This window comes from Diadema antillarum, unplaced genomic scaffold, assembly GCF_040938485.1.
Source record: "Diadema antillarum isolate AM-2024a unplaced genomic scaffold, OU_Dant_1.0 seq00001349_RagTag, whole genome shotgun sequence".
NCBI lineage: Eukaryota > Metazoa > Echinodermata > Echinoidea > Diadematoida > Diadematidae > Diadema > Diadema antillarum.
This window is the reverse complement of record NW_027272114.1, coordinates 643,769-668,170: the sequence shown is the minus strand read 5'-3', so window position 1 is coordinate 668,170 and position 24,402 is coordinate 643,769. Positions and strand designations below refer to the sequence as shown.

Below are 24,402 nucleotides of genomic sequence, written 5' to 3'. Positions count from 1 at the left end.
GATATGTTTATTCAAGAGTGGAGAGCAGCAACATGGTCAAATAGAATCTGTACAAATTATAGAATGTTTAAAGGATAACTTGGTGTTAGAGAAGTATTTACAGGTCTTGTGTAAGAAAGATTATATTACGTTAAGTAATTTCAGATGTAGATCTAATGGATTACCCGTTAATAAGGGCAGGTTTGATGCAAGCTTGACAGATGAATTGCATTGTACTATCTGCTCATCCGACGATATAGGGGATGAATTTCATTATATTTTTGTTTGTCCCTTTTTCAAAAAAGAGAGATTATTGTATTTACCAAGTAGCTTGACGGCCAGTAGACCAAGTGCATTACATATGTCCAAATTATTCAATTCAACTAATGCTTGCCATTTGAAAAAACTAGCCAAATTTGTCAGAATTATTATGTTTCAGTTCTCTTCAATACCAAAGAAGAAAGACAGTATTTATGTAGAAAGTAAAGTAGATGTGAATGTTTGTACACATAGTGGTAGAGTAGTTAAACGTCCTTTACGCCTTGTTTTGTAAACATATTTATTCATATCTGATATTTTCACATGTACATGTACATTATCACTTATATTTTTGTATTCATTTATTGTAAATATGTTTGTACTCTCATACCCCGAGAGGGGGTCGATAGAGTCAATAAAATCTTACAAATCTTACAAATCATTCACAAAAGTTGTTACCTCTCCAGTACTTAGATCTGGGCTGTACACTGGATTCTCCATATTGGCTTCTTGGGTTCCCAGGGTAATCTCTCCACTGGAATATTAAGGGGAAAAAAAAGGAGAGGGGAACAAAAATGGTTAGGCATGTGAACAAGTCAAGCCAATGTTTGAAACTATGATAAATAGGGTTTGAAATGCTTCTAGGTTGTAAGCTCTATTTTTATGTGAGTTATGGAGATGAAAATATTTAATAACTAGCAAAAAAATAAAAAATAAAAGCCACAAATTATCGTACAATTAGTTATAAACTCAATGATCCAGAATTCATTCAAATTATGAGGATCATGATTTGCAGTGACTATCAAATTCTCTTTTTGTGGAGAAGATATGCAACAAATATACAGTATACAGATATGGATTGCTTCTTGGGGCATGGTTGATATTATAGTGTATTTTCAAAATGATATCAAAGAGCAATTCTGAAATTGTGCACAGCTTTGCACCATCACTTCGTGAAATGTAATTTTTAAAACAAAACAACTGTGACATCACAAAGCAATTCTGACATTGTGCACTGCATCATACCATCACTCCGTTAAATGTAACAATTTCTGACAAAACAATTGTTACGCCACAAAGCAATTTTGGGCCTTTTTACATGTACTGAATTTGCCTAATTTTAAATGCTATTACAAACATGATTACACAATTACAATTCAAATCATCGTTCGTTCACATGACAGAGGAAGGTTTTATGGACTCGGTGGTCTTCAGATTTCAGAGCAAGGAGGAGAGGTTTGGCTATTTGCCAAGTTCCCATCAACCACTCTTGAGCCATCTTTCTGAAGGAGTGACTGGAAGGTCACTGTAATCTCCACCCCAAAAAACATAGTTGGAGTTGAAAAGTTATGTTCACATGCTAGTGAATGCTCAGTTTAAAACTGAGCATGTTACCGTCACTCTGTGAAATGTAACATTTTCTTACAAAACAGTTTTAACATCACAAAACAGTTCTAACATGGTGCTCTGCTTGTTAAGGTCAGTGCATAGTCCCTTCCTAATATTACATCCACCACATGCAACTTCTGGCCTGGCATTTTTTCCCCCATTTTCACCGTCTTGTGTTTGAATTTTTGATCCAAAATATAAAATGAATATATTTTGCCTAATTTCAAGTTTATGGTTAGAACTACAATTATATGCTTCTGTGCCTCTTTTTGAGTAACCTGTACATATCCTTCACTGGGCAACAGAGCTTTCTCCCAGTCTGTCTCTCCTATCTTTAACTCTCTCCTCCCTCCTCACTCCCTCCTCCCTCCTCACTCCCTCCTCCCTCCCTCCTTCCTCCTTCCTCCTAACTCCTCCTTCCCTCCCTCCTTCCTCCCTCCTCCCTCCTCCCTCATCCTCCATCCTCTTCCCTCCCTCCTTCCTCCTCCCTCCTCCATCCTCTTCCCTCCCTCTTCCCTCCCTCCTCCCTCTTCCCTTCCTTCCTCCTTCCTCCTCCCTCCTTCCTCCTTCCTCCTCCCTCCCTCCTCCCTCCTCCCTCCTCTCTCTTCCCTCCTCCCCCTCCCTCCTCTCTCTTCCCTCCTCCCCCTCCCTCCTCCCTCCTCCTCTCAATAAAGAAGTCAAAGCCATTTATCCCAGTAATTCCTTCGCTTTCCTGTAAATTCTGACTCTTTTTGTTAATGAGGCAATATTATAAAGAGGTTACATTCTGTACCAGGAGAGTCACTGTGTGAAAGATATAGTACACCAGAAAACTCCACCACTGAAGAGTACATGTTTTCACAGATAGAGAACTACAGGTGAATGAGATACAAAGTGTACTGGAGGCACAGGTGCAGTTTACCGTCTGCTTTGAAGTATCAAAAGTAAGATGACCAGTACAACAAGGATGACAAGCACTCCACCAATCACACACACTGATATGACCCAGGGCTCTAGGAACAAAAGAAAGACAAAACAAACTTTATTATTTGAAAAGCTTTCAGATACTGATAACTTGTGTAGTAGTCACAAAATCTTATGTCTTCTGTTTAAAAGGTTGATTACAACCACTTCACTCAAATAAAAGATCTGGCAGCTCTAATGAACGCCCTGTGGCAGCCAGTGCATCCAACATTGGATTGGAAGAATCTAACATTTGTTGCATAGTGAATCAAGAATAAGAAGAACACTCAAATATAACGTAACTGACTTGTTACTAACATCAAATATGTGCATTTAAAAAAAAAGGTTCTGTATGAGGGTAAACTCACCAACTCCTGATGGAGGCTCCTCAGTCCCCTGACCTGGAGAAAAGGAAAGAAAGTGGTAGAATTAATTGGCAGGTGTCATCTCTGTGATATGAAGCACAGAAGTCATTTGCCCACCAGGGACACTCCTTTAGATTTCATGCCTCAAGAAAGACTAGCTTGAAGTGATATGTTTATGAAATCTGCACACAATAACAAAGAAATAACTTGATTTTAAAAGAAAATATGAACTGAAATCTTTAAAATGTGTTGCCAATTCTGCAACAATATTTCATGATGGTCTCTGACAAGAAAAAAAAAGACCAAATTGTAGATTTTTTTTTTCTACCTTGTATATTGCTATGACTAGTAAGAATTATAATAAAAAGATACAACATAATGCAACAAATATTTGATTTCTGAGACTTCATAAATTATCATACTCATTACCAGATGTCACTGTAGATACCAAACTCTCAGTTCTTTCTGGAGTAGTCTGTGTTGTCTGTAGGCTACTCCCACTCGGTTGCAGGCTGGTGGCATCAGTAGCAGCCACAGTGGGAATCTCGGTGGTAGAGAGGACTGGATTAGCATGCACTGGCTGAACTGATGTATAGAATTCAAAGAAGTTTTTAGTCACACTGTTATTTCCTCTTGGGCGTTCCCTGGGAATATAAGGGCCTACATTGAGTTAGATTCATAATTTACCATTTGCAGATGAACCAAAACCCAGTCTAAGTGATTCAAAACAGTTCAAAAATGTGAGTTAGGGAAAGAAACAACAAATGTAAAAATATATATCAGTATAATTAATGACTGTGAACAATGGTTATGATAGAAATGTTTCTATACTAAGACATCTATAGTAATGGTGTAGTTAGAAAAAAGTAATAATTCCTCATATTTTAGGCTTTATTGTAACATTTTTACATGTTAGGATGTTTTGTGATACAACTGACCTACATATATGCATCAAATGTGATATCTCAAATATTCTTAAAGTCATTGCCCAAATGGTAAACAGTACCTTTAAATTCATTATTTATCCCCATTTTTTAGTATAAATCTGACACAAACAGAACACATGTAATGCCGGTCATAAGATACAATCACTAACAAACGATAATAGTGCTGCATACAAGTAAACCAATTTACAGCAAGAAATCATCAGTTTCAAAGTGAGGAAATATACAACCAAATAGTTGCCTTAAAAACATAAAAAACAAACACCCCATTCCCACCTTGCTTTAACCACACATGTGAAAATGTTCATTTATTCTTTCATTTTGTAAATGCATAGTATTCATTCTATACACATTCTTGCAAACATGGGAAGTATGGCAGAGAAAAGGAACTCGGTGTGTGACTACACCAATACAAAAAGGCTGTAGCCATGCTGTGGTGTCTTAGAGATATCTAGAGATACCACTCCATAGAAAAGTGTATTTTCCGTGTGTGTGTGTATGAGCTTTTTATCAATTAACCATAACACAAAGTGGAAACAGTAGCAATAGGGTATTTGCCAGAACTTGCATGAGTTTTGGTTTCTTTGTGTGTTTTTTTCATTACAAGGAGTTACATTGTAACTTTTTAATGATTCACTTTTCATTTCATTTGAAATGGTATCCATTTCAGAATTTTTGGGTGTGAGCATGAATTTATCAAGTGTTCAGCTCCCCTAAATTAACTTTCACAGTTGCTTGTATCAAATTTCATTTGTTGAAGTTTTGTTTGCTGGGCAATGCTACGATAAATAACTTTTCACTTGATCTTGCAAAAGTCATTCCACTGAACTACTCTGTCTTGACAAAGTTAAAAAACACCTCTGTATCATATTACATTAACTCAACTATCTCTTTTGATATGCAATTTCTAAAATATGAATAGTTTAGACTACTGCTCATTCCTCATAACTAGTCTTTGAATATCATGTAAGTTGGTTTATGCAAAGCACTTAACAAAGGACACTGATAAAGCCACTGCCATTCACTTACTGTCACAGCTGTTGGCTAGCAGATGGATGTCATCCAGTGCTATGTCAACCATGGTGTCAACTCCAACTTTGGCCACAAAGTGGAACTAGAAAAGGCACATTATAGAGAGACAAAGATGTGAGGTACCTGTACAGAATTCCTCAAATTCAAAGTCTTAACCTTCCAACCTCTTCATGATTACTAGTCTTATACAACATCTTGTCATTTGCAGTAAGATTTCACCTAGAGTTCATCTTAAACATTTCAAATCTTTCTAAACCCTCCTAATTCACACACAGTGGTAGCATGGCAGCTGGAGATCATAGTATGCACTTATGAGTAAAATATGGGCTTGTCATTGATGTATATGTTGCAATGCCATTTTCACATTTTAGCAGCACCACAGATAATGCTTATTATTTCCTTTGGAAAAGTGACAGATTGACTTAAATATCAAACATGGCTTTGGTTGTGAAATATCAGAATGTTAGGCAGGTTTAAATTCAGTTTGACAAATGTGTATCTCCGTACAAAAATACACACTGATCAGCAGTACAGCAGTAAGTTAATATCTTCTACTGATAACATATTATTACTCTTGTGATGTGTATCAATACCTTATTCATTTTAAATATGTAATGGTGATGCCTGGGAGTATTGTGCACCAACAAAGAGAAAAAAATTTCTCATAGTGAGACGATACATCAATTCTTTTTTTCAAAAATTAAATTTAGGTGTTCAATAGAGAAGTCATCAGCAAATCTACAGATCCAGGAAACCACTGAATCCACTGAACTGAGTGAAATACAGATTCATAGAGACCCTTGATCAGCATTCTTTAGAAAGTCTTTGCCGTGACATTAACTGCATTCTTCATACACCCAATCCTGATTTGTTGAAAAAGAATCGCATTCAACAATGTCCTGGTTTTTAAGTGTCTAAGGTTTGCTTTAATCATAATTTATGATATCATTCAGCACAGATGCTTCCATTGTTTTTTGTTTTATTTTCCTATGTTCTTCTTTGTTTTGTTTTTTCAAGACAAACACAGAGATGCCAAGTTCAAAAAACTTTTATGCGTGAGATTTTTATGACTCGGCGTCTCGGCGCTCGCGCGCATGCGCACGCGAACGAGGAGGGTGTCCCCCTCCTATGATAAGGAGCTTTTTCAAATGTGACCCGCTACAACAAAAAGGTCCTAAAGTCGCGCACGGTCGACGCCGTGAAAATCGAGTTTGAAGTCAAAGCATTAAAATTGGTCAAAACTTACGATTTTCTGATTTTGATATATTACTGGAGTCTAACATATCTTCTTTCAACTGTCGAAATTCTGAAGCAAAATGATCAAAGGAAAGATTAAAAAATAGCGTTTTTCTGAGCCATGTTTTTTAGCGTTTCAACGAAGCAGAGACTGGTTCGAAAATTTGGATTGAGCGCCACAGATAGGTTCCGCCCTTAACAACGACCAGAGTGATCTCATTGGTCAGTTTGCTGCTTGCTGCTAACCGAAGCGTGAAGCTCGCACACTGCCCAGTGGACTGGTGCGTGCGGGCGGGGTGCGCTATGCTCAGCCGGTTCTCACATCCTGGTCACTGATTGGTTGGTGAGGAGACCGCCGACGCTGATGTGCTTGAATGAACTCTTCGGGGGTTGCTAGGGCTTACCTTCTATTGTCCAGAGGTGAAAACTGACTTGCGTGTCCCTTGATCGCGATTGCGTCGAAAGGAAGACTTTTAGGGCGCTTTTCTCAAAACAGTGATTTTCCAGACGTCTCGACATGCTCTCTTTTAAACATCGATATCTCCGCAGCCGATTATCTTTATAAAATGTGTTATATATCAATTTAAAGCAGAAAGATTAGGGGATTATATCATGCAATTTTCAAATAATCGACCTCGCCCGACTTTAGGATCATTTTGTTGTAGCGGGTCACAAATTATTAGCTCTTAATGATGCGATCGGATGCATACTTAAGTGACTATTTTTTACTAATTTTGAAAGGCAAAAGGGAAATATACCTTCAATTGCAACTATCACTCTAATCCTTTGAGCTATGTTCCTTATTTTTGGCCCAAATTGCAGACTTCACCGGATGCGTGAGAAAAATGGGTGCCATGGGTGATATCGTGAGACAGACCCTAAATGCTTGAGTCTCACGCAGAATGCGTGAGACTTGGTAGCTCTGCAAACAAGATGTTCATGATGAACTGCTATGTTGGGAAGAAAAGTGAAATGTTCACAGGTTGGATGATAAAGGAGGGAAGAAGACTTACGGAAGACTTTTCATTAATGGGTACAGTGCCTTCCATCCAGTCTGTCTGAATCTCACTCTGTCCCCCAGTCAACATCCACTCCAGCATCCTTTGGCCATCATCCCCCTGTCTTGGGATGTCAATATGGGACAATTCATTCACCTCTTCAATACATAGGCCATCATCCCCCCGTCTAGGGATGTCAATATGGGACAACACTCAAGTCAACTCTCAATACATAGGCCATCATCCCCCTGTCTAGGGATGTCAATACGAGACAACACTCAGTCAACTCTTAATACAAACAGAGATCAGATCTAAAGACTGCACACTTCATCAAATGTATCATGAAACATGAAAGAGCTTCACCCAAACTAAACAGCAAATCACAGAAATTGACAATATATTAAAAGAGAGCAATAAATCCTTGGACGAAGGCATGTAGTTTCCATCACAATTACATGGTAAGATAAATAGTTCATGCTGTGCTCTATGTCAACAGCAAAATATGTAAATTTATGTAAATGATTCATGATATCATATCTGACATCTGTGCATGCAGTTTTTATGACAGAAGTGAGCTGCAAGATAAAGCAATTATTATTAAAGTCAAGACTAACACTTTGATAAAACAGTGATCTCCACATATTTTTAGAGATATTTATGGAAGATTCTGTATGATTGTGAGCAAGTGTGGAACTCATTGGTGTCAAGTACAAAGCTATCTGGGTCTGGTCTGAGGAACCTGCTGGGACCTGTGCATAGAAAGTTGTAATAAGATATCAAACATTGATTCTGATTGGAAGAAATCAATCATAATATGACATGGCAAAACTCCCTTACTTGTTCCCACAAAATGTGCAAACCATAGTTTAAAGGGACTGCACAGTACTGGTTGAGGTGGGGATTCAGGTTTTGAACATTCCTAAGTGAGATAATGAAAAAACTTTTATGAAATATGAAAGAGCATGCAATTTTAAGAAGGATTCAACGTTTATTTGATGAAAATCGGCTTTCAAATGGCTGAGATATCCAAAAAAGTGATAATAATAAAAGGCGACAGGCCACACTTTTATTAGGATCTCTTTATTTCACCTTGTTTTTGGATATCTCAGCCATTTCAAAACCGATTTTCATCAAATAAACTTTTGATACCCCTTAGAATTGCAAGCTCTTTGACATCTCATAGAGTGGTTTCTGAATATCTCGCAAAACGTTAAAAGCTAAATCCTCACCTCGACCAGAACTGTACATACCCTTTAACCATAAGAGAAAATCTCCCTCTCACCTACACATGTGATATATTTCATGTTATATTTCCTAGACACTGTTGTCACAGGAATTACTTTAAAAAGGGGAATGAAATAAGGATTTGATTGGTATGTAAAGACAACAGCAGCTTGATGCATCAAAGTAGATGAAAGCTTGTCAGCTGCATCTTGGAACCTATCTATGTTATCTGTCAGTCCCGTACATCAAGTAGAAATATGAGCTGAAGATAAACAGAAGGCATTACTCACTTGTAGAGTTGCAGACTTGCATCTTGTTCTTCATACATGTTGAACCAGAAGGAGAGGCAAGATGGATACATACTGGATTCAAACACATCAAAGACCTCAGCAATGTCTCCTGCTTTTCTCTGTGGGCTGCTCTCCACTGAGATAAAAAAGCCTGAAATGTGATGGACATATCATCTATTAAATCTATCAAATGTAGTGACACTCAATCAATAATTGACACTTGCCTGAAGTCACTTTGGGGATAAATGTTTTAGTCAATATCTGTCATATTCAGATTTTGCCTTATGGTCTTCTTGATGCTTGTAGTGTATATTTTGTGTCTTTGATAGGTCAGAGTATGTCCATCACATCATTTACGCAGCAAATAAGAGTCTATAATAGGAAGCCATGTCCGGAAATACAATGTACCTGAGATTTCACACATAATTTCTCAAGACCTGGCTATGATAAATCATAAGAATGAGTTACTGTATTTTCCATATATTTTGTGACTTTTTATTTTCACAAATTTTGCTCGTAAGGTGCTATTCATAAATTAGAAACACAAGAAAATATTATCCCTGATCCTGACATTAATGTCACATCACATGCATGCATAAATTTCTCTGTCCATTACTGTATTCCACAATCGCTAATTCAATCACTCATGAAATTGTTGGAAGGTCCAGACTCGCTAAATATTTGGCGGATACATTACAATGCACTTGGATCATCAGAAAATCAACAGAATATGGAATTCTTTCAGTCATTTAAAAAAAAGAGGACGAATGTACTTTTATGTCAATATTAAGTATCATACAACACCTATTTAGAATGTAGCTATCCGATTGGTCGATTGCCCGTCACGTGACATTTAGTGAGACGTTCCATTGCACGCTGTGGCTGTCAGCCGTACAATTTTGTTTCAGCAAAAATGGATAGCGCATGGCTGACGTCACCCATTTCCACTGACTCCCGTGTTAAACTCAAGATTGACTCGAGGTGTTTGTTCCATTGCACGGCTCTGATGTCACGATAAACAAACATTTGCCGCGCGCACTCAACAATTACAAGCACGCTTACAAGCGCGTACTTTTGTCACACATTTTTGTAAACAACTTCTTTTCCCGTACGTACACGGTGACTGTGACTGTGCGGCTACTCATTCATCTTTCACGGAAAATGGTTGCCATGTCTGTGCTAAATTCAAGAATCTGTGTGGACCAAATCTGTTGACGTTCGAGGTGTTGTATAAAACAAATAGTGTATGGTCTTTACTCATGCTATGGAACAAGATTTCGCAGTCGTTGAAAGACGAGGCGCACTACTCAACTCAGCTTCACCTCGTTGAATAGAGCGCCTCTATCTTTCACCTTATGCGAAATCTTGTACCATCGCACTCGTGACCATTCACTATTTGTATAATAACAACAAACTTTTCTGTCTTTTCTTTCTTATATGTCAAGAAACTGCACAACACTGCTGCAAGCTACATGTACATGTACTAGTATGTTCTCATGTTTAACAGCTTTGAGAAAAGTTGTACCTTCCCCAGAATCCAAGGTGTGGTCTCTTTCTGGTCCTCCATCAGAGGATGGGGTGTGGCCCTGTCTCCTTCTCCAATCAAAGTCATTCTCAGCACCATTGCTCCAGCCGCACCAATCACCCTCAAAATCACATCCTACTGTTTGGGAATACATAGAAACATTGAGTATATTTCTACCACATGTGACATGATGGCTAGAAAGACTAAAAGTATCATAGTACTGTACATAACTTATTGAGAATGACCTTACACCAAATACTATGACTAGATGCATATCATCACTTGGTAGTAACAACACCATTTGAGTATGTATAATGCTGTCTCATTCAAATCCAAATTGATCTGACATGTGCAGGTTTATATTACAGCAATATTCAATGACATGATTCCAAGATAGTTTAGAAATATCAAACTTATGATTGCCATGTCAACTTTACTTCTGAAAAAATAATTTGTCAGAGTTTCTTTTAATTTGCTACTGATGTTATTAAGTACATCAACCTTGCATAAAGGAAACATGCTGCAAACGACATGAAGGCATTCCTATGATGAATTTTTAATGAGATAGTGTAAAACTGGTTCACTCAAAGGGGAATTTTTAAAGAGATATTGTAAAACTGGTTCACTCACAGGGGAATTTTTAATGAGATAGTGTAAAACTGGTTCACTCACAGGGGAATTTTTAATGAGATAATGTAAAACTGGTTCACTCACAGGGGAAATTTTAATGAGTTAGGGGAAAACTGGTTTACTCACAGCAACCTCTGTGTGACATTTGAATGGAGTCAATGGCAATGCCACCTGCTCCATATCCCACAATGCCACTGAAAATGATTTCATATCCATAGGAATGGACCTCTACCAAACCTCTGTTCCACCCCTCCCCTTGGTCTCCCGAGATATTGGCCAGAAGTGTCTTGGTGTTCACATTGTCATTCATCTGTGTTTCAAACAAATAAACAAACAAAAATGCATAAACAGGGGCGGATCCAGGGAGGACCGCAACCGGCGCACGCCCCCCCCTTTATTTTTTGTTGAAACAAAAGAAATAAAAAGGAAAAAATGGGGGAGGGGTGCGTGCGCCCCCCTTTAATTTTGTAAACGCGCCCCCTCTTTACGGAATTCCTGGATCTGCTCCTGATAAATTAACACGCAATGACACTAGAACATACTACTAGTATCCATTCTGTTTTGTATGAGGGAGGGAGGATGAGATGTATCTAGTCCACTTTTTGAAATGAATGTAGAACAAAGATTTTAACTTGATTGCCCTTAAGATATTGTAAGCCCAACTGATCTACTACAGTGCACTCATGTTATAACAAACTGGGTTATAACAAAATTCTAGTTATAACGAAATAAAGATTCAGGCCGCAACATTATTCTTGCTTTGTTTTTGTTTTTGTTTTTGTTGTTGTTGTTTTTTTTTTATTTGCTTGGTTACAATGAAATATCAATACAAGGAAAGAAAACTGCCCGGTCCCAAGGACTTCGTTATAATGGGGGCCCACTGTAGTACATTGCACACCTAGATTTCTATGGCTGTGGGTTTTGCTGAGCAGTTCAATATTTTTGAACATCCATCTTATGGTCATGGTCACAGGGTAACACAAGACTCATCAGCTTGCTATACTTTAAAGATAGCTCAAAAGCATTTTACTGACGGAAAATATTTTTATTTGTCATTCATGCTTCTAAACATGGTGTACTTCATCAAAGAACATAGTAACATTGATTCTTAAAATTTGTCTTATATCTTTACCTTTAATAATGAATCTTGTTTGCTGGAAACACTAATGAGGCTTGTAATATTGAAAGACACTACAATTAGTATCCATCAATTTTAGTGATAAGACAAAGAAGAAGAAGTCAAAAATGTAAATAATATTTCTACAGTTACTGTGCCTCTTGGAATAGAAACAAAGTGCTTTGAGATGTCATCCAGAGTCAACATTGGAATAAGATATGTGCATATCTCTAAACATAGACAATACATGTTCAATGAGTACATGAGATTTCAGACAGTTACAGACAATTATTGACAAGCATTGTTACCAAATCAACTTGTTGCCTGGCATTAAACAAGCTTGTTTCTATGCGAGAATATTGTCAAATTGTAGAAATGTAAGAACAGGAACTGCATTCTTATATAACATTACATACATCCATATGCAATTGGTTTTAAATTTATGAGCGGCATAAAGCACCAGTAGACCTATAATCTGTATAGCACATAAATTGTCTTCATATTTTGTGGAAACATTACAAGTTTCAAAGAAGCATTCCAAATGGTCCCTGTGAATAAACTCAATGCTTCAGGCCATTTCTCAGGGAATACAATGAACTTGAAGAAATTATAAAGTCCTAGCTGCTTTGAAGCTGCAAAGATGCTAAAAAATTGATGATGCTCTGCATTTTAGCCACATGACGTAAGGCATTCCAAATGTTATAAAGACAATACATTATGCAACAACAAAAACATAAACTTCTCACCCAAACTTCCAAGCTTCCGACATCTGAGCCACTCATGTAGTAATAAAACATCCAGCAGGATGTGGTGTCTGTGCTGAGTGATACATGAGGACCAATCAAACTGGCCTGATCACCGGGGGAATACACGGCCGATGTTTCCATGTACATATAGTGACCTATATTTTGTATGACAGGAAAGTGTTGGGAGTGTTGTAAGATCAATCACTTGGTATAGCACTTCATATGATATAGGTTGCATCAGGTATGGTAGTTGATCATCATACCATATATCGTTTATTGTCACATGCTTTTTAAGTGCATACAGATATTATTCCTGCATACATTTTATATGATTGATTTCAGATTAATGAAAGTTCTTCAGAATGCAAAGAAACACGTATGATTTCCATGAGCAACCATGACAGATACGTCTACATATACAAACTTTCACACTCGGCCATTTTTAGCTCTGATGTGGTTGAAACCTGTACCAAGTTTAACAGCACAGATCTCCTACATGTCCCACCCTCACCCTCACGATCCTGAAAAAAGGAACAAAACAAAACAAAAAGAAAGCAGAAACATCACTTGGTAAAATTTGACCCTGAATACAGTGCACTCCTATTATAACAAAAGTCCTTGGGACCAGCAGTTTTAATTCATTATATTGAAATATGAACCAAACAAATACAATGTACAATGAAAACATGAAAACCTTACATATGCGCTTTGTCATTAGTTGAATACTCATAATAGGCTAAAAAGCAAGTGAGATATGCTATTGCATCAATTTTGTTCTGATTTTACATTTAAGAGAGGGTATAGAGTTTTTTGTACTTATAATGGTTAGTTTGAAAACACTTTTATACAAAATGGTGGTTAAGGATTCGGTTACAAATTGTATTGCAAAGGTTTGTTATCATGAATGTTTGTTATTCCAAGGGGTCACTATTACTCTGAAGGTTCATTAATCCAAAAACAAAATCAGGTTTGTTATTCTGAAGGTTTGTTAATGAAAATTTGAAAATAACTCAAAACCTGTATTAAAACTACTATCTAGAGCTGTATATATTCCAAGATGCTAACAATGTTTTTTTTTATTACTTTTGATATTGCTTATGTCTACTGAAAGTGCAAACACTAAAATTACATTTTCATAATAAATTGTCACACTTATTAATTTCATGAATCTTGATGAAGCACTGCCGACAATCAAAGTTTGAGAATTTACTAGCCAATTTGAGAGATAAACAAACTAGGAAGGATTTATGCCATGTATATATGTGTGCATTCAGTGAATATTTAGATGGGATATGAAGACTTTGTTCGCAAAAACCGATAAGTCCATTTTTGAAGATTTTTAAGTACAATCTCTGTCATAAAGTACAAAATAATACCTTTTAAATGATATATTGGTCACTACATATAAAGGTACATTTTTGAAGTTATGGTCAAAAGAAGCAAAAGTTTTCTTATTATTCTCTTTATTTTTCTTGACCTTTAATCGCAAATATCTCCATTTGGCAAATATGGACTTATCGGTTTTTGCAAACAAACTCTTCATATATACATTTTAAAAAAGGCTCACTCTGGATATTAAAGTAAGAACATAGAAAGTGATGGCTACTAAAAGGGGAAAAAAACAAAAACTGCCTGCTACAGTTTTGGGTCTTTTTTTTTTTTCTTGAATGATGATGAATAAGATTTGAAAATGCAAAGACTACTGTATATGACATACCATATGCTGTCCCATATGTTACATCTACAGCTGGACCATTGCTAGGAGTGGACGTGTCTCCAGACCAGTACTGCCAATCAAGATCCCCTCGAGGGTCAGAGTAATACCCACAGATGAGGTTACTCTCAAACTCACATGAGTGTGAAGCTTGTTGAGGAAAAAAGATACAATATGTCACTTATAATTGACAGTGATTTTTCTTGTATTTCACAAAGCACTTTTGTCACATATCCTGATGTACAAATCACAGTGTATTATCATTGCCCTTTTCAATGAAATCAAACATGAATTAACAGTGATCTCATTCTACTCATCGTGGAACATACTCAACAAGGTTGGTCGGGTTGGGTTTCTTTGAAGTTTGCAGTTGGATTTGTACGTGGCACTGCCTTAATTTCAGGCAAGTTATTGTTCATTAATTTTGATAAAAGAGAAGTCCTGTAACAACGGCGTAAATCCGTACTGAGGAGTGGGGGGATGATTGGCGATAGTCACCATCACCACGATTACAAGCCCATAACCGGACCGGCGCAGACACACACACACTTTACAGGGATCAGTGTCCCACTCTTTTCCCGCATGCAAAGTGAGAGGGAAGTGGGAGAAAAAAATATGAAGACTTTTTGTTCTTGTTTTTGCTTGTTTGTTTTCGGCGGAAAATCAGACCTTCAAAGTATGACGACTTTTTTGTTGTTGTTTCTCTTGTCTTGTGATGTTCTTTCTTCTTGACTGACAGGCGATTTTGACACCCCCCCCCTTTCAAAAACGTAGCGCAGCCCTGAATAATGCCCAAATGAATTCAATAAAATGCTAATATGGATATCCATTTCTTTGTATGTAATAACGTAGTAGATATTTTCCTGTAGCTATTTTATTGTATTCTTCAATTTTCTTGATTTAAGTCAATAAAGCAATCATCCCAGGGGCATCGTTCCGTTTTAATGATGGGGGTGGAGGAGGGACTTTGGAGTTTGAATATCTGTGCGAGGGACCGGAGCGGCCCAGCGGGGGAGGGTGTGGGAGGAGGGTATCCCCCTCCCACACAAGGAAAGTTTGTCATTTCAGACCTGAAATTCAGCAATCTGGTGCACACTTTTGGTAAAATTTGGGATTTTTTTCCTATCAAAAAACAAGTAAGAAAAAGAAATACTCATAGATAATTGAATGACTACATCGTGGTATTTCATCTCTGGCTCCGCCTGTGCGACATCACTGTGAAGGCCTACTAAATAGTGGGGCCTATCACCGGCGTAGCCAGGATTTGATCTTAATAGGGGGAGCGGTTGGATTCGAGGGAGCGATGCGAGCGAGGGGGGGGGGGGGGGAGGGTGTGGGAGGGGGGTTTCCCTTGTTGCATTTTTGCGTGTTTTATCGACTTGAAACAGTCCAACATGTTTAAGGTAGCAGTGTACATTTTATGTAGATTATTATTGTACAATTTTGCCTATAAAATGGTATCATTTAGATTAACTTCTTGTATTAATTCTTACACTGAAGATCATATATTTCACGTTGACATTGTACAGTCCCAAGACGGCCGTTTGTAGCTATATTTTTTCGCTTAGGAAATTAAGGGGGTGGGGCGCACTGGGCGCAACTGCTGGCAATTACTGGCAGCAACATCAGGAGAATGACATAACCATCAAATGCGAACGAGCGAAGCGAGCGAGCTTGAAAATTTTGACATTTTCAGTCCAAAAACTGCCGTTTGTAGCTGTATTTTTTCGCTTTGAAAATTAAGAGGGGGGGGGGGGGGGCGACGGGTTGCGCACCGGGCGCAACTGCTGGTAATTACCCGGCAGCAGCATCAGGAGAATGACATGACGATTAAATGCGAGCGAGCGAAACGAGCGAGCTTGAAAATTTTGACATTTTACAGTCCAAAAACTGCTGTTTGTAGCTATATTTTTTCGCTTTGAAAATTAAGGGGGGGGGGGGGGGCACCGGGCGCAACTGCTGGCAATTACCCGGCAGCAACATCAGGAGAATAGCATGACGATTAAATGAGAGCGAGCGAAGCAAGCGAGCTTGAAAACTTGGACATTTTACAGTCCAAAAACTGCCGTTTGTAGCTGTACTTTCTTCGCTTTGAAAATGAAGGGATGGGGGCTCACCGGGCGTAACTGCTGGCAATTACTGGCAGCAACATCAGGAGAGCAAGCTAGCTTGAAAATTTTACAGTTCTAAGACTGCCGTTTGTAGCTACATTTTTCTCGCTTTGGAAATTAAGGGGGGCGCACCGGGCGCAACTGCTGGCAATTACCCGGCAGCAACATCTGGAGAATGGCATGATGATTAAATGCGAGCAAGCGGAGCGAGCGAGCTTGAAAATTTGGATATTTTACAGTCCAAAAACTGCCGTTTGTAGCTGTACTTTTTTCGCTTAGGAAATTAAGGGGGTGGGGGCGTACCGGGCGCAACTGCTGGCAATTACTGGCAGCAACATCAGGAGAGCAAGCTAGCTTGAAAATTTTACAGTCCTAAAAGTGCCGTTTGTAGCTACATTTTTTCGCTTTGGAAATTAAGGGGGAGCCCGGTGCGCCCCCCCTCCCCTGGATCTGCCACTGGTAGTCAAGGGTGTCGGTTTATGTTCATGATTGGGGGAGGTATGACCAGTGAGGTGGCGTCGAAGTGACCAAGCGGGGGAAGGATGTCCAAAATCTGCACTTTAGAGCATCCCCTTATTGTTTGTGTTTGTGTGTGTGTGTGTGTGTGTGCTTTATATTGATGCATGGAAAAGTTAGGAAATATTCCAGGTCAAGTCTTATTATTGACATTTTATTATAGACAAGTATGTAAAGCAACACTGCAAAATCAATTATCTAGCTTTGATATAACGATGCGCAAGGTACAAAGGTGTACATTCTACATCACATTGCGCAACATTGCAGCGACTCTTTTTGCCGTTCGGATGTTCTGAGTACACTGCGCTCATCCTGCTTATATTCCAAATGCCAACCAGGAATCACGCTGAATCACAATCTTTTGTCGGCTCCGGACTTTTTGAACAATGTTTCACAGTATATTCCTCTTTAATTATGGTTACAAGAAATCTCAGAAAAATATCTTATTTCTTGATCACCCTTTCATGTCGATTTGAAAAGCAGTTTACTAAACCCTTGAATTACCATTTTGGTAAGTCTTTTTTTTCTTTTCCAGCGGATGGGGCTGGGCACGTGTCCCCCATGGCGCCCTCCCCCGTAGTTACGCCACTGCAAGCCCCTGCATACGAGGGTGCTTTTGCATTTTTAGAATGCAGATGAAAATATCTCGTAAACACATTTATGATGTAATCTGGGGAAATTTAAATCCCAGAAGTGTATACTATTTTTTTAGGGGGGAACCCTCCGTTCTTATTGAAAGTATGTAGATATCTCCTCCCATCACCCAAGGAACATTTGCATTTCTTTAAACTGAAGTAACAGACCTGGTCCACACTTTAGATGAAGCATTTTGAAATCTGTCAATCTAAAGTGTATTAAGTGGAAATGACTGAACGGGGAGGGTATGGGAGGGGTAAGGCCTATCCCCCTCTTGTATTTTCAGAATTGAAATTCAGCCATCTTTGGGTGAAATGGACAGTTTTCTATCAAAAAAGTAAGAACATTTCCACATCTCGCCCTCCATCGACGCCTCTGCATATGAAGGAGCTTTTGTAAGTGAAAGATCTGCTGCACACTCTTTGATAAATATAAGGAAATAAAACGTCAATCTCAAAAGTGTACAAAGTCTATCGAAAGGGACCCAGTAGCGGAGCTTTTGCATATTTATAATTGCAATTCAGCGATCCGGTGCATAATTCTGGCAGTAGTAATTTTCCATAAAGAAAGTTCGAGATTTGTCCTCATCTCGGGAATTGCTTGGGGGACAAATGATTTGTCTACCCCCAACATTTCCGTAGGGGCGGGGCAAATGCCCCTTCCCCCCCCCCCATAGATTCGACGTCCCTGATCATCATCCCTGGGTCAGGGGCGGATCCAGGAATTCTGTAAAGGGGGGGGGGGGCGTAACTTATTTTTGGTGCCACTTCCGGGTTTCATTTCATTTTTTTTCTTTTTATTTCTATTGTTTTTAACGATAAATAAGGGGGGCGTGCGCCTCTTGCGCCCCCCTCTGGATCCGCCACTGCTGGGTAGTCATTATTGTTTCAGGAATGATTCAGGAAATGGGGGGGGGGGGTCAATTATGGCTTTATAGTTTCTTCTTCTTCTTCTTCTTCTGATTAAGTCTGCCTCCTTCAATAGACTGAAGATTCTTGCAGACTGGTGCTATTTACATTATAATACAATTTATTTACAGATATTTACAAGCACATAGAAAATATGACAATATTATACTTTCATATTAATATTAATATTATACTTTCATATTGTTTGTTTGTTTTCGTACATAATTTGCAGATGGTCCCGAATTGCTCGCTTCATAGCATGTTTACATGTAAGCCTATGCTATTTGACGTTGTCAACGTCTGGACCATACCTTATGCCGATATTACTTTCTTCGCGAGCGAGCGAAGCGAGCGAGCGCTTGAGAAAATTATGTATACATTATCCTACAAGATAGAATACTGTTCAGCTCCCTCTGTTACCTGTCTGAAGGCGGGTGTACGAACGTCATGCAATATGCCAAAATTGATACAATCACATTTCTGCTTCCTCCATTTTTTTTCCTCAAATTTCAGGGGGAATGATTGTACAGGCTATCCCCCCTCCATTTCAGGGGAGATATATCCCCCCCCCCCCCGGGATTTACGCCCGTGTCCTGTAAGGGCCTCGCTAGCTTTAAGTTAATACATCCACAGACTCAGAACTCGGCTATAAATTAAGGTTAGCAAGATACTTCTTTACCACAAAACAAAACAAAGAAAAAAAGATCTTGTTGCTACCACATGCACAAAATTACTTCTTGTATTGAACACCTGTGCCTAATATGCATGGTCTCCATTAAACAGGGTCAATTGTATCTTCATCAAGTGTAGCTCACTGTAAAAGGGGCATTCCAGATGATTTTCATAATTTCACATCATGTAGTACATAAATCAACAGCTCCACGTATAGATTTGTGGAATTTATTGTGGTTGTTGAGCAGAGAAACAATTCTTTGAAAAACCTTCAACAAATCACACTGAACAAGGATGATGACCTAGGAGGCTCACTTATTTCAGAAATGCAGCAGTATCATTTCATTACAATACCGCTTGCTTGCGAGTTCACCTGTGTATAATCTATGCATGCCTTCTTCTTTTGATCTGCTTTGAGTCCCAACTTATGCATTCTTATGGTGACTGAGGCTGCCATGTCACCGTCCTTGTTCAGGGTGGTCCACAACTTGAAATTTTAGCATGTTGCAGGGGGAAAAGTGATCTTGTGCGTGAAAGTAGCGCGAAGCGCACATCACGAGCGCGAAGCGCGAAGTCTCTTGCGGCCGGGGTCCAGCTCTTATAGGGTTCTAAATGCTCTCTGGTGCTATCTTAGCCTTATCTTGAACACTTTGATCACCATGATCACTCTGCAATGCCAGGATAAAAATCATTAATATATTTGAAAAATTATTATATTTTATTATGACATACGATTTTAAATTGTTCTTGAAATGTTAATATATCGTCTTCTTTCTCCTAAGACCTTTTGAATATACCTTTGATATGATATACTCCTCAATGGGGATGCTATGAAAAATGACAAGGACATCTTGAACTTGTACTACAGTACAGTACACTGACTGTTTCAGGGCTGCCAACTCTCACTCATTGAGAGTGAGACTCACTCATATTGGTCCTTTCTCACTCTAAAACTTGATGTCATTTGAATGCATTTCTATTGGTCTCACTCATTTTGACTCCTAAATTATAGCATTGGCCTATGGGAGTCTCACTCTCAACTAGTTTCCAATGTTGGCAGCCCTGCTGTTTTTAATAATTCATTCTGCTGTCCAGAATATGTCACATTTCAACATCCAATGCCACCCGCCCTATTAAGCTTGGGTTTTTTTTTTGGTTTTTTTTTTTTTTTTAATCATAGCCCTGGAATGACGGGGGTGTCCGGAGAAATTTATGACTGAGAGTGACCACCTGGTTGTGTTCAGCGAGTATGTGATGGGGTGAATGCATGCTGCGTGGTGTGGTAAAAATAAAAAGAAAAGAAAAAGAAAAGAAAAAGAAAGAAGAAGAAAAAAAAGAGTGCTAATGTTTCTCGTGTTCATGAGGGTGATTGAGGGGAATGTCGCACGTTTTGAAGGATGTCGTGCAAAAACTTTAGCATGCCGCAGCGACATGCAAAAACCCCTAGCTTGTGGACCACCCTGCTTGTTCTTTGCAATTTGTTATGAATTCCAAAAATATTCTTATCTTCATCCAGTTATCGTAAATTCTGAAACTCTGTACTCAGTATAACTAATCTATAGCTGTTCGAATGCAAAAAATTGAAAATCTTCCGGAGGTCTCCTTTAAGCTAACTACAAGTCCTATTATCAATGGATAAGAACAGCAAAGTTGCACATCATCAGTGAAAGAGTGACCATGTGAACATGGCTTTTATGAATCATTTAAGCATGGTCAAATGGAAGAAATGTAAGAGAATTTGGCCAGAAATGTGGAAGCTGGGAGAGAGTGAAGCTCTGAAGGTACTTACATACCATCTGCTTGCATGGACGGGAATAATCAAACTGACTATCAGAGTAAATAAAAACAAGTGCACCGAACAAAGTTTATTGAGTGAACCTGACTGCTGGAATTATTGCCCATCTTCATGAATAACAAGTAATACAAATATGACTCACATGGACAGTCACCATCAATCAAAGAGATGTCATCAAGAGCAATATCCCCCTCCTCTGCTGTTCCTACTATGGCCTGAAATACCACCTGTCAAGTGAGAGAAACAGGTGTCTTATGATTGACAACTTCAGAATTCCAGGTAGGAAATCTATACCCTCAAAACGTCTTTAAAGGGACTATATAATACTGGTTGAGGTGGGGATGCATGTTTTGAACATTCCTAAGTGAGATAAGGAGAAACCTCTTATGAAATATGAAAGAGCATGTAATTTTATGAGGAATTCAATCTTTATTTGATGAAAATTGGTTTTGAAACGGCCGAGATATCCAAAAAAGAGCGATTTTAATAAAGTCTTTTCATCAAATAAACTTTGAATTCCTCTTTAAATGGTATGCTCTGTACTATATCATAAGTGTTTTCTTGGTATCTTGCAAAAAATGTTAAAAGCCTAAATCTCATCTCCACCAATACTGTACCATCCCTTAAAGAATTACTTTGATTGAAAGCAGAAAAACTAAGAAAATAGTGAAGATATGAATAAGTAATTAACTGTTTCTGTTTCAATTCAAATAAGATGTCAATATCTATTCCTTAATGGTATTATTTGAGCTGTCTTCATAGTATTGGGTGGCTTTAGATGGGTGTTTTTGTCAGGGAACTGAATTTTGCTGAATTTTAATTGTAGGAAATAAGTCAGCTTCCATAATGACTCCCCAGTACAGTGCCCCTTGAAACTAAACAGGTGGTAGTCCTTTTTCTGGGCTGGCATGCACTTGGAGTGCAATCTTGTATTTTAGAAAATAAGACTCAATGTAGTCAACTATAGAGTGAATTGTGTTCATTGTGTATAATGCATAATAATAAAAAAAATACATGAGGGTAATAGGGACCACTGCTTAGGCTGAGAAAACTGCTAAAAGATGAACTGCTTCAGTCTGCAATATCCAATGTGCACGTGAGGTCACTGGTCGGAAGCTCCATCACATCAGCCTGGGAGTGCCACTGTGGCAGCCATCGGGTATGTGGAATTACTTATTGTGAATTTGAATAGGTTTTTGCCATAATTCCTGCAATTTTCTATGGTATATGGAATAAAACATATGTGAATGGAATTTATCCTGTGTCAGCAATTTGTATGATAGTATACAGCATGTCCCAGGAAAAAAAAAAACGAAACCGAGTTTCATTGCAATTCTTTTCGATCACAATCACATATTTGCTTTATGAGTTGTACATGGATTGAAAGATTCACTTCTCTTCTTTCATTTGATGCACAACTCATTGTTCAAAATTCGTACCTGACTGAGTTAGAACAATAGACAGTAGTGCTACCATATTTTCATTTGCACGATCAAAAGTCAACTTTGAATGAGTTTTTCAGACTTTTTCAGCAATCTTTTGCAGAAAAAGAAAAAAAAGAAAAATAGAATCATAGCCGTAATATCCATTCTTTTTCCTTTCATATGATATCCCATGCGTAAAAAATGATCAACGCCTACTCGAGGAAACTTAATTTGAAAATATACTTCCATTTTACCCAGATAGTAAATAAGGAGCCAGTTAGCTTTCCCGACATGCCCAACTTGGCAGATAGTCTTCATGCTTCCATGAATTTACACAGACATGAAGGGCGGAGGTAAAAGAGATTGTTACTGACGGTTAAGTTGTGAATAGGGTCATAAATTAGCAACATGATCATGTGGTTGCCTGACCATGCAGCTAACTACAGAGCAAACGGTGTTCGTCAGCGGAATGTTTGGGAAGGTGAGGTGGGAGAAACGGACAGAAAAAAAACAACAACTTTCAACCCCCCCCCCCCCAAAAAAAAGACGACTTTCTGCACCTTGCACTTGCACCTTTGAAATGTTAGAAGCACAAGTTCAGTGATAAATAAAGTAATTTACCCTCTCTGTCTACTTCATCTCCCCCTACAAAAACTTCAAAACCCTGTCAGTGATGAAGGATTAACCACGCGTGAGGGAAATGTAGAGAGGAATGAAAACACTAAAACAAGTTTGAGGTACAAAATCAGCAAAATGTTTACCATTGTTGTAATGCTGATTTCCCATAGCCATTGGACTGCGTGCAGCCTGAGCACACTCACGATATTAGTCTTCAATAATTTTGGTTATGTCTCATAGCTTATCCTAAATAAATGACAAGAAAGGGTTTTCCGTCTCATACAGCATTCTCTGTAAATACCTCCCCCCCCCCTTCCCCCCAAACAACATTCACTGTAGCACTGTTGTTGTTTGTGTGAATTCAATGGTGCAGATGAGCCCATTGTTTAATGTTAAGTCGAGGGAGCTGAATGCTTGTTTTTCGATTTCCGTGAGAATCAGTTGAAATGAAGCATGTTTTCATGCAAATTTTTCTCAAGCATGCATTATTCATATTAGCATTAGGCCTCATATGAAAGAAGAAAATATGAATATTTGGCTAATGAACTTTGTTTTTCGAAAACGTAACGTTAAAAGTCTGAAAAATTCACTTAAAGTCACCATTTGCGCGTGCAAATGAAAATTTGGTAGCACCACTGTTCATTGTTCTAACTCAGTCATGCATAAACATTAAGTTGTACATCAAATGAAAGAAGATAGTTTATCTTTCCATTGATGTATACTTCATAAGGAAAATGTATGATTTCGATAGTAAAAAGTTGCATGGAACCCCGGTTTTGTTTTTTCTGGGACACGCTGTATAATTATAAGTATGTGGTATTTTGTTGAGACAGCTACAATGTATTTTGGGAAGTAGTCAGTGAGTTTTCTGGTTTTGTTTAGATTAGTCAGATGTTATTTTGTTGCCTTCAAATTGGAATATTATGATCAGAAGCAAGGATAAGAGATTGAATTCATAATGTGAAGATTTGAACTGAGTTGAATTTGAGTACTGTAGTAAGGTACTGTCAGTGGCAATTAGTATTGTACGCCACATTCAGTTAATTTGCATTTCACTTATATCACTTGGCAAATGAAATTCCGGATACCTAAGTTTACATTTTGTATATTTTAGATGAAAGAGTTGGAAATTTGTACCCATTGAATGACAAGCAGAGGAAAGTGCTGTACATAGCACTGTACATGATTGTAATATATTGACTTCTATTTGATTTATCCAGCCTGGACCTGCCCACAGGTTTCAGTTTCCACGAGACTGGCATATGGAATCGGTAGAAGACAGCTGTTGAGCCTGGGTGAGCAACAGCTTAACAGTTTTTATTCCATACCATAA

The 24,402-nt window shown here is 38.3% G+C and overlaps 1 protein-coding gene across 1 annotated transcript in view; it reads right to left on the bottom strand.

Annotated features, from left to right (window-relative positions):
* LOC139708575 (MAM and LDL-receptor class A domain-containing protein 1-like) overlaps window positions 1–24,402 on the bottom strand; it is a 130,925-nt gene that overhangs the window by 38,512 nt on the left and 68,011 nt on the right. The window contains exons 23-32 of the mRNA XM_071620513.1: window positions 21,170–21,254; window positions 14,393–14,539; window positions 12,676–12,830; window positions 10,939–11,122; window positions 10,183–10,320; window positions 8,658–8,808; window positions 7,159–7,330; window positions 4,907–4,991; window positions 3,382–3,518; window positions 2,937–2,969 (exon numbers count right to left, since the gene is read on the bottom strand). Coding sequence (XP_071476614.1) covers window positions 2,937–2,969; window positions 3,382–3,518; window positions 4,907–4,991; window positions 7,159–7,330; window positions 8,658–8,808; window positions 10,183–10,320; window positions 10,939–11,122; window positions 12,676–12,830; window positions 14,393–14,539; window positions 21,170–21,254 — 1,287 coding nt within the window. The remainder of the gene's footprint in view (window positions 1–2,936; window positions 2,970–3,381; window positions 3,519–4,906; window positions 4,992–7,158; window positions 7,331–8,657; window positions 8,809–10,182; window positions 10,321–10,938; window positions 11,123–12,675; window positions 12,831–14,392; window positions 14,540–21,169; window positions 21,255–24,402) is intronic.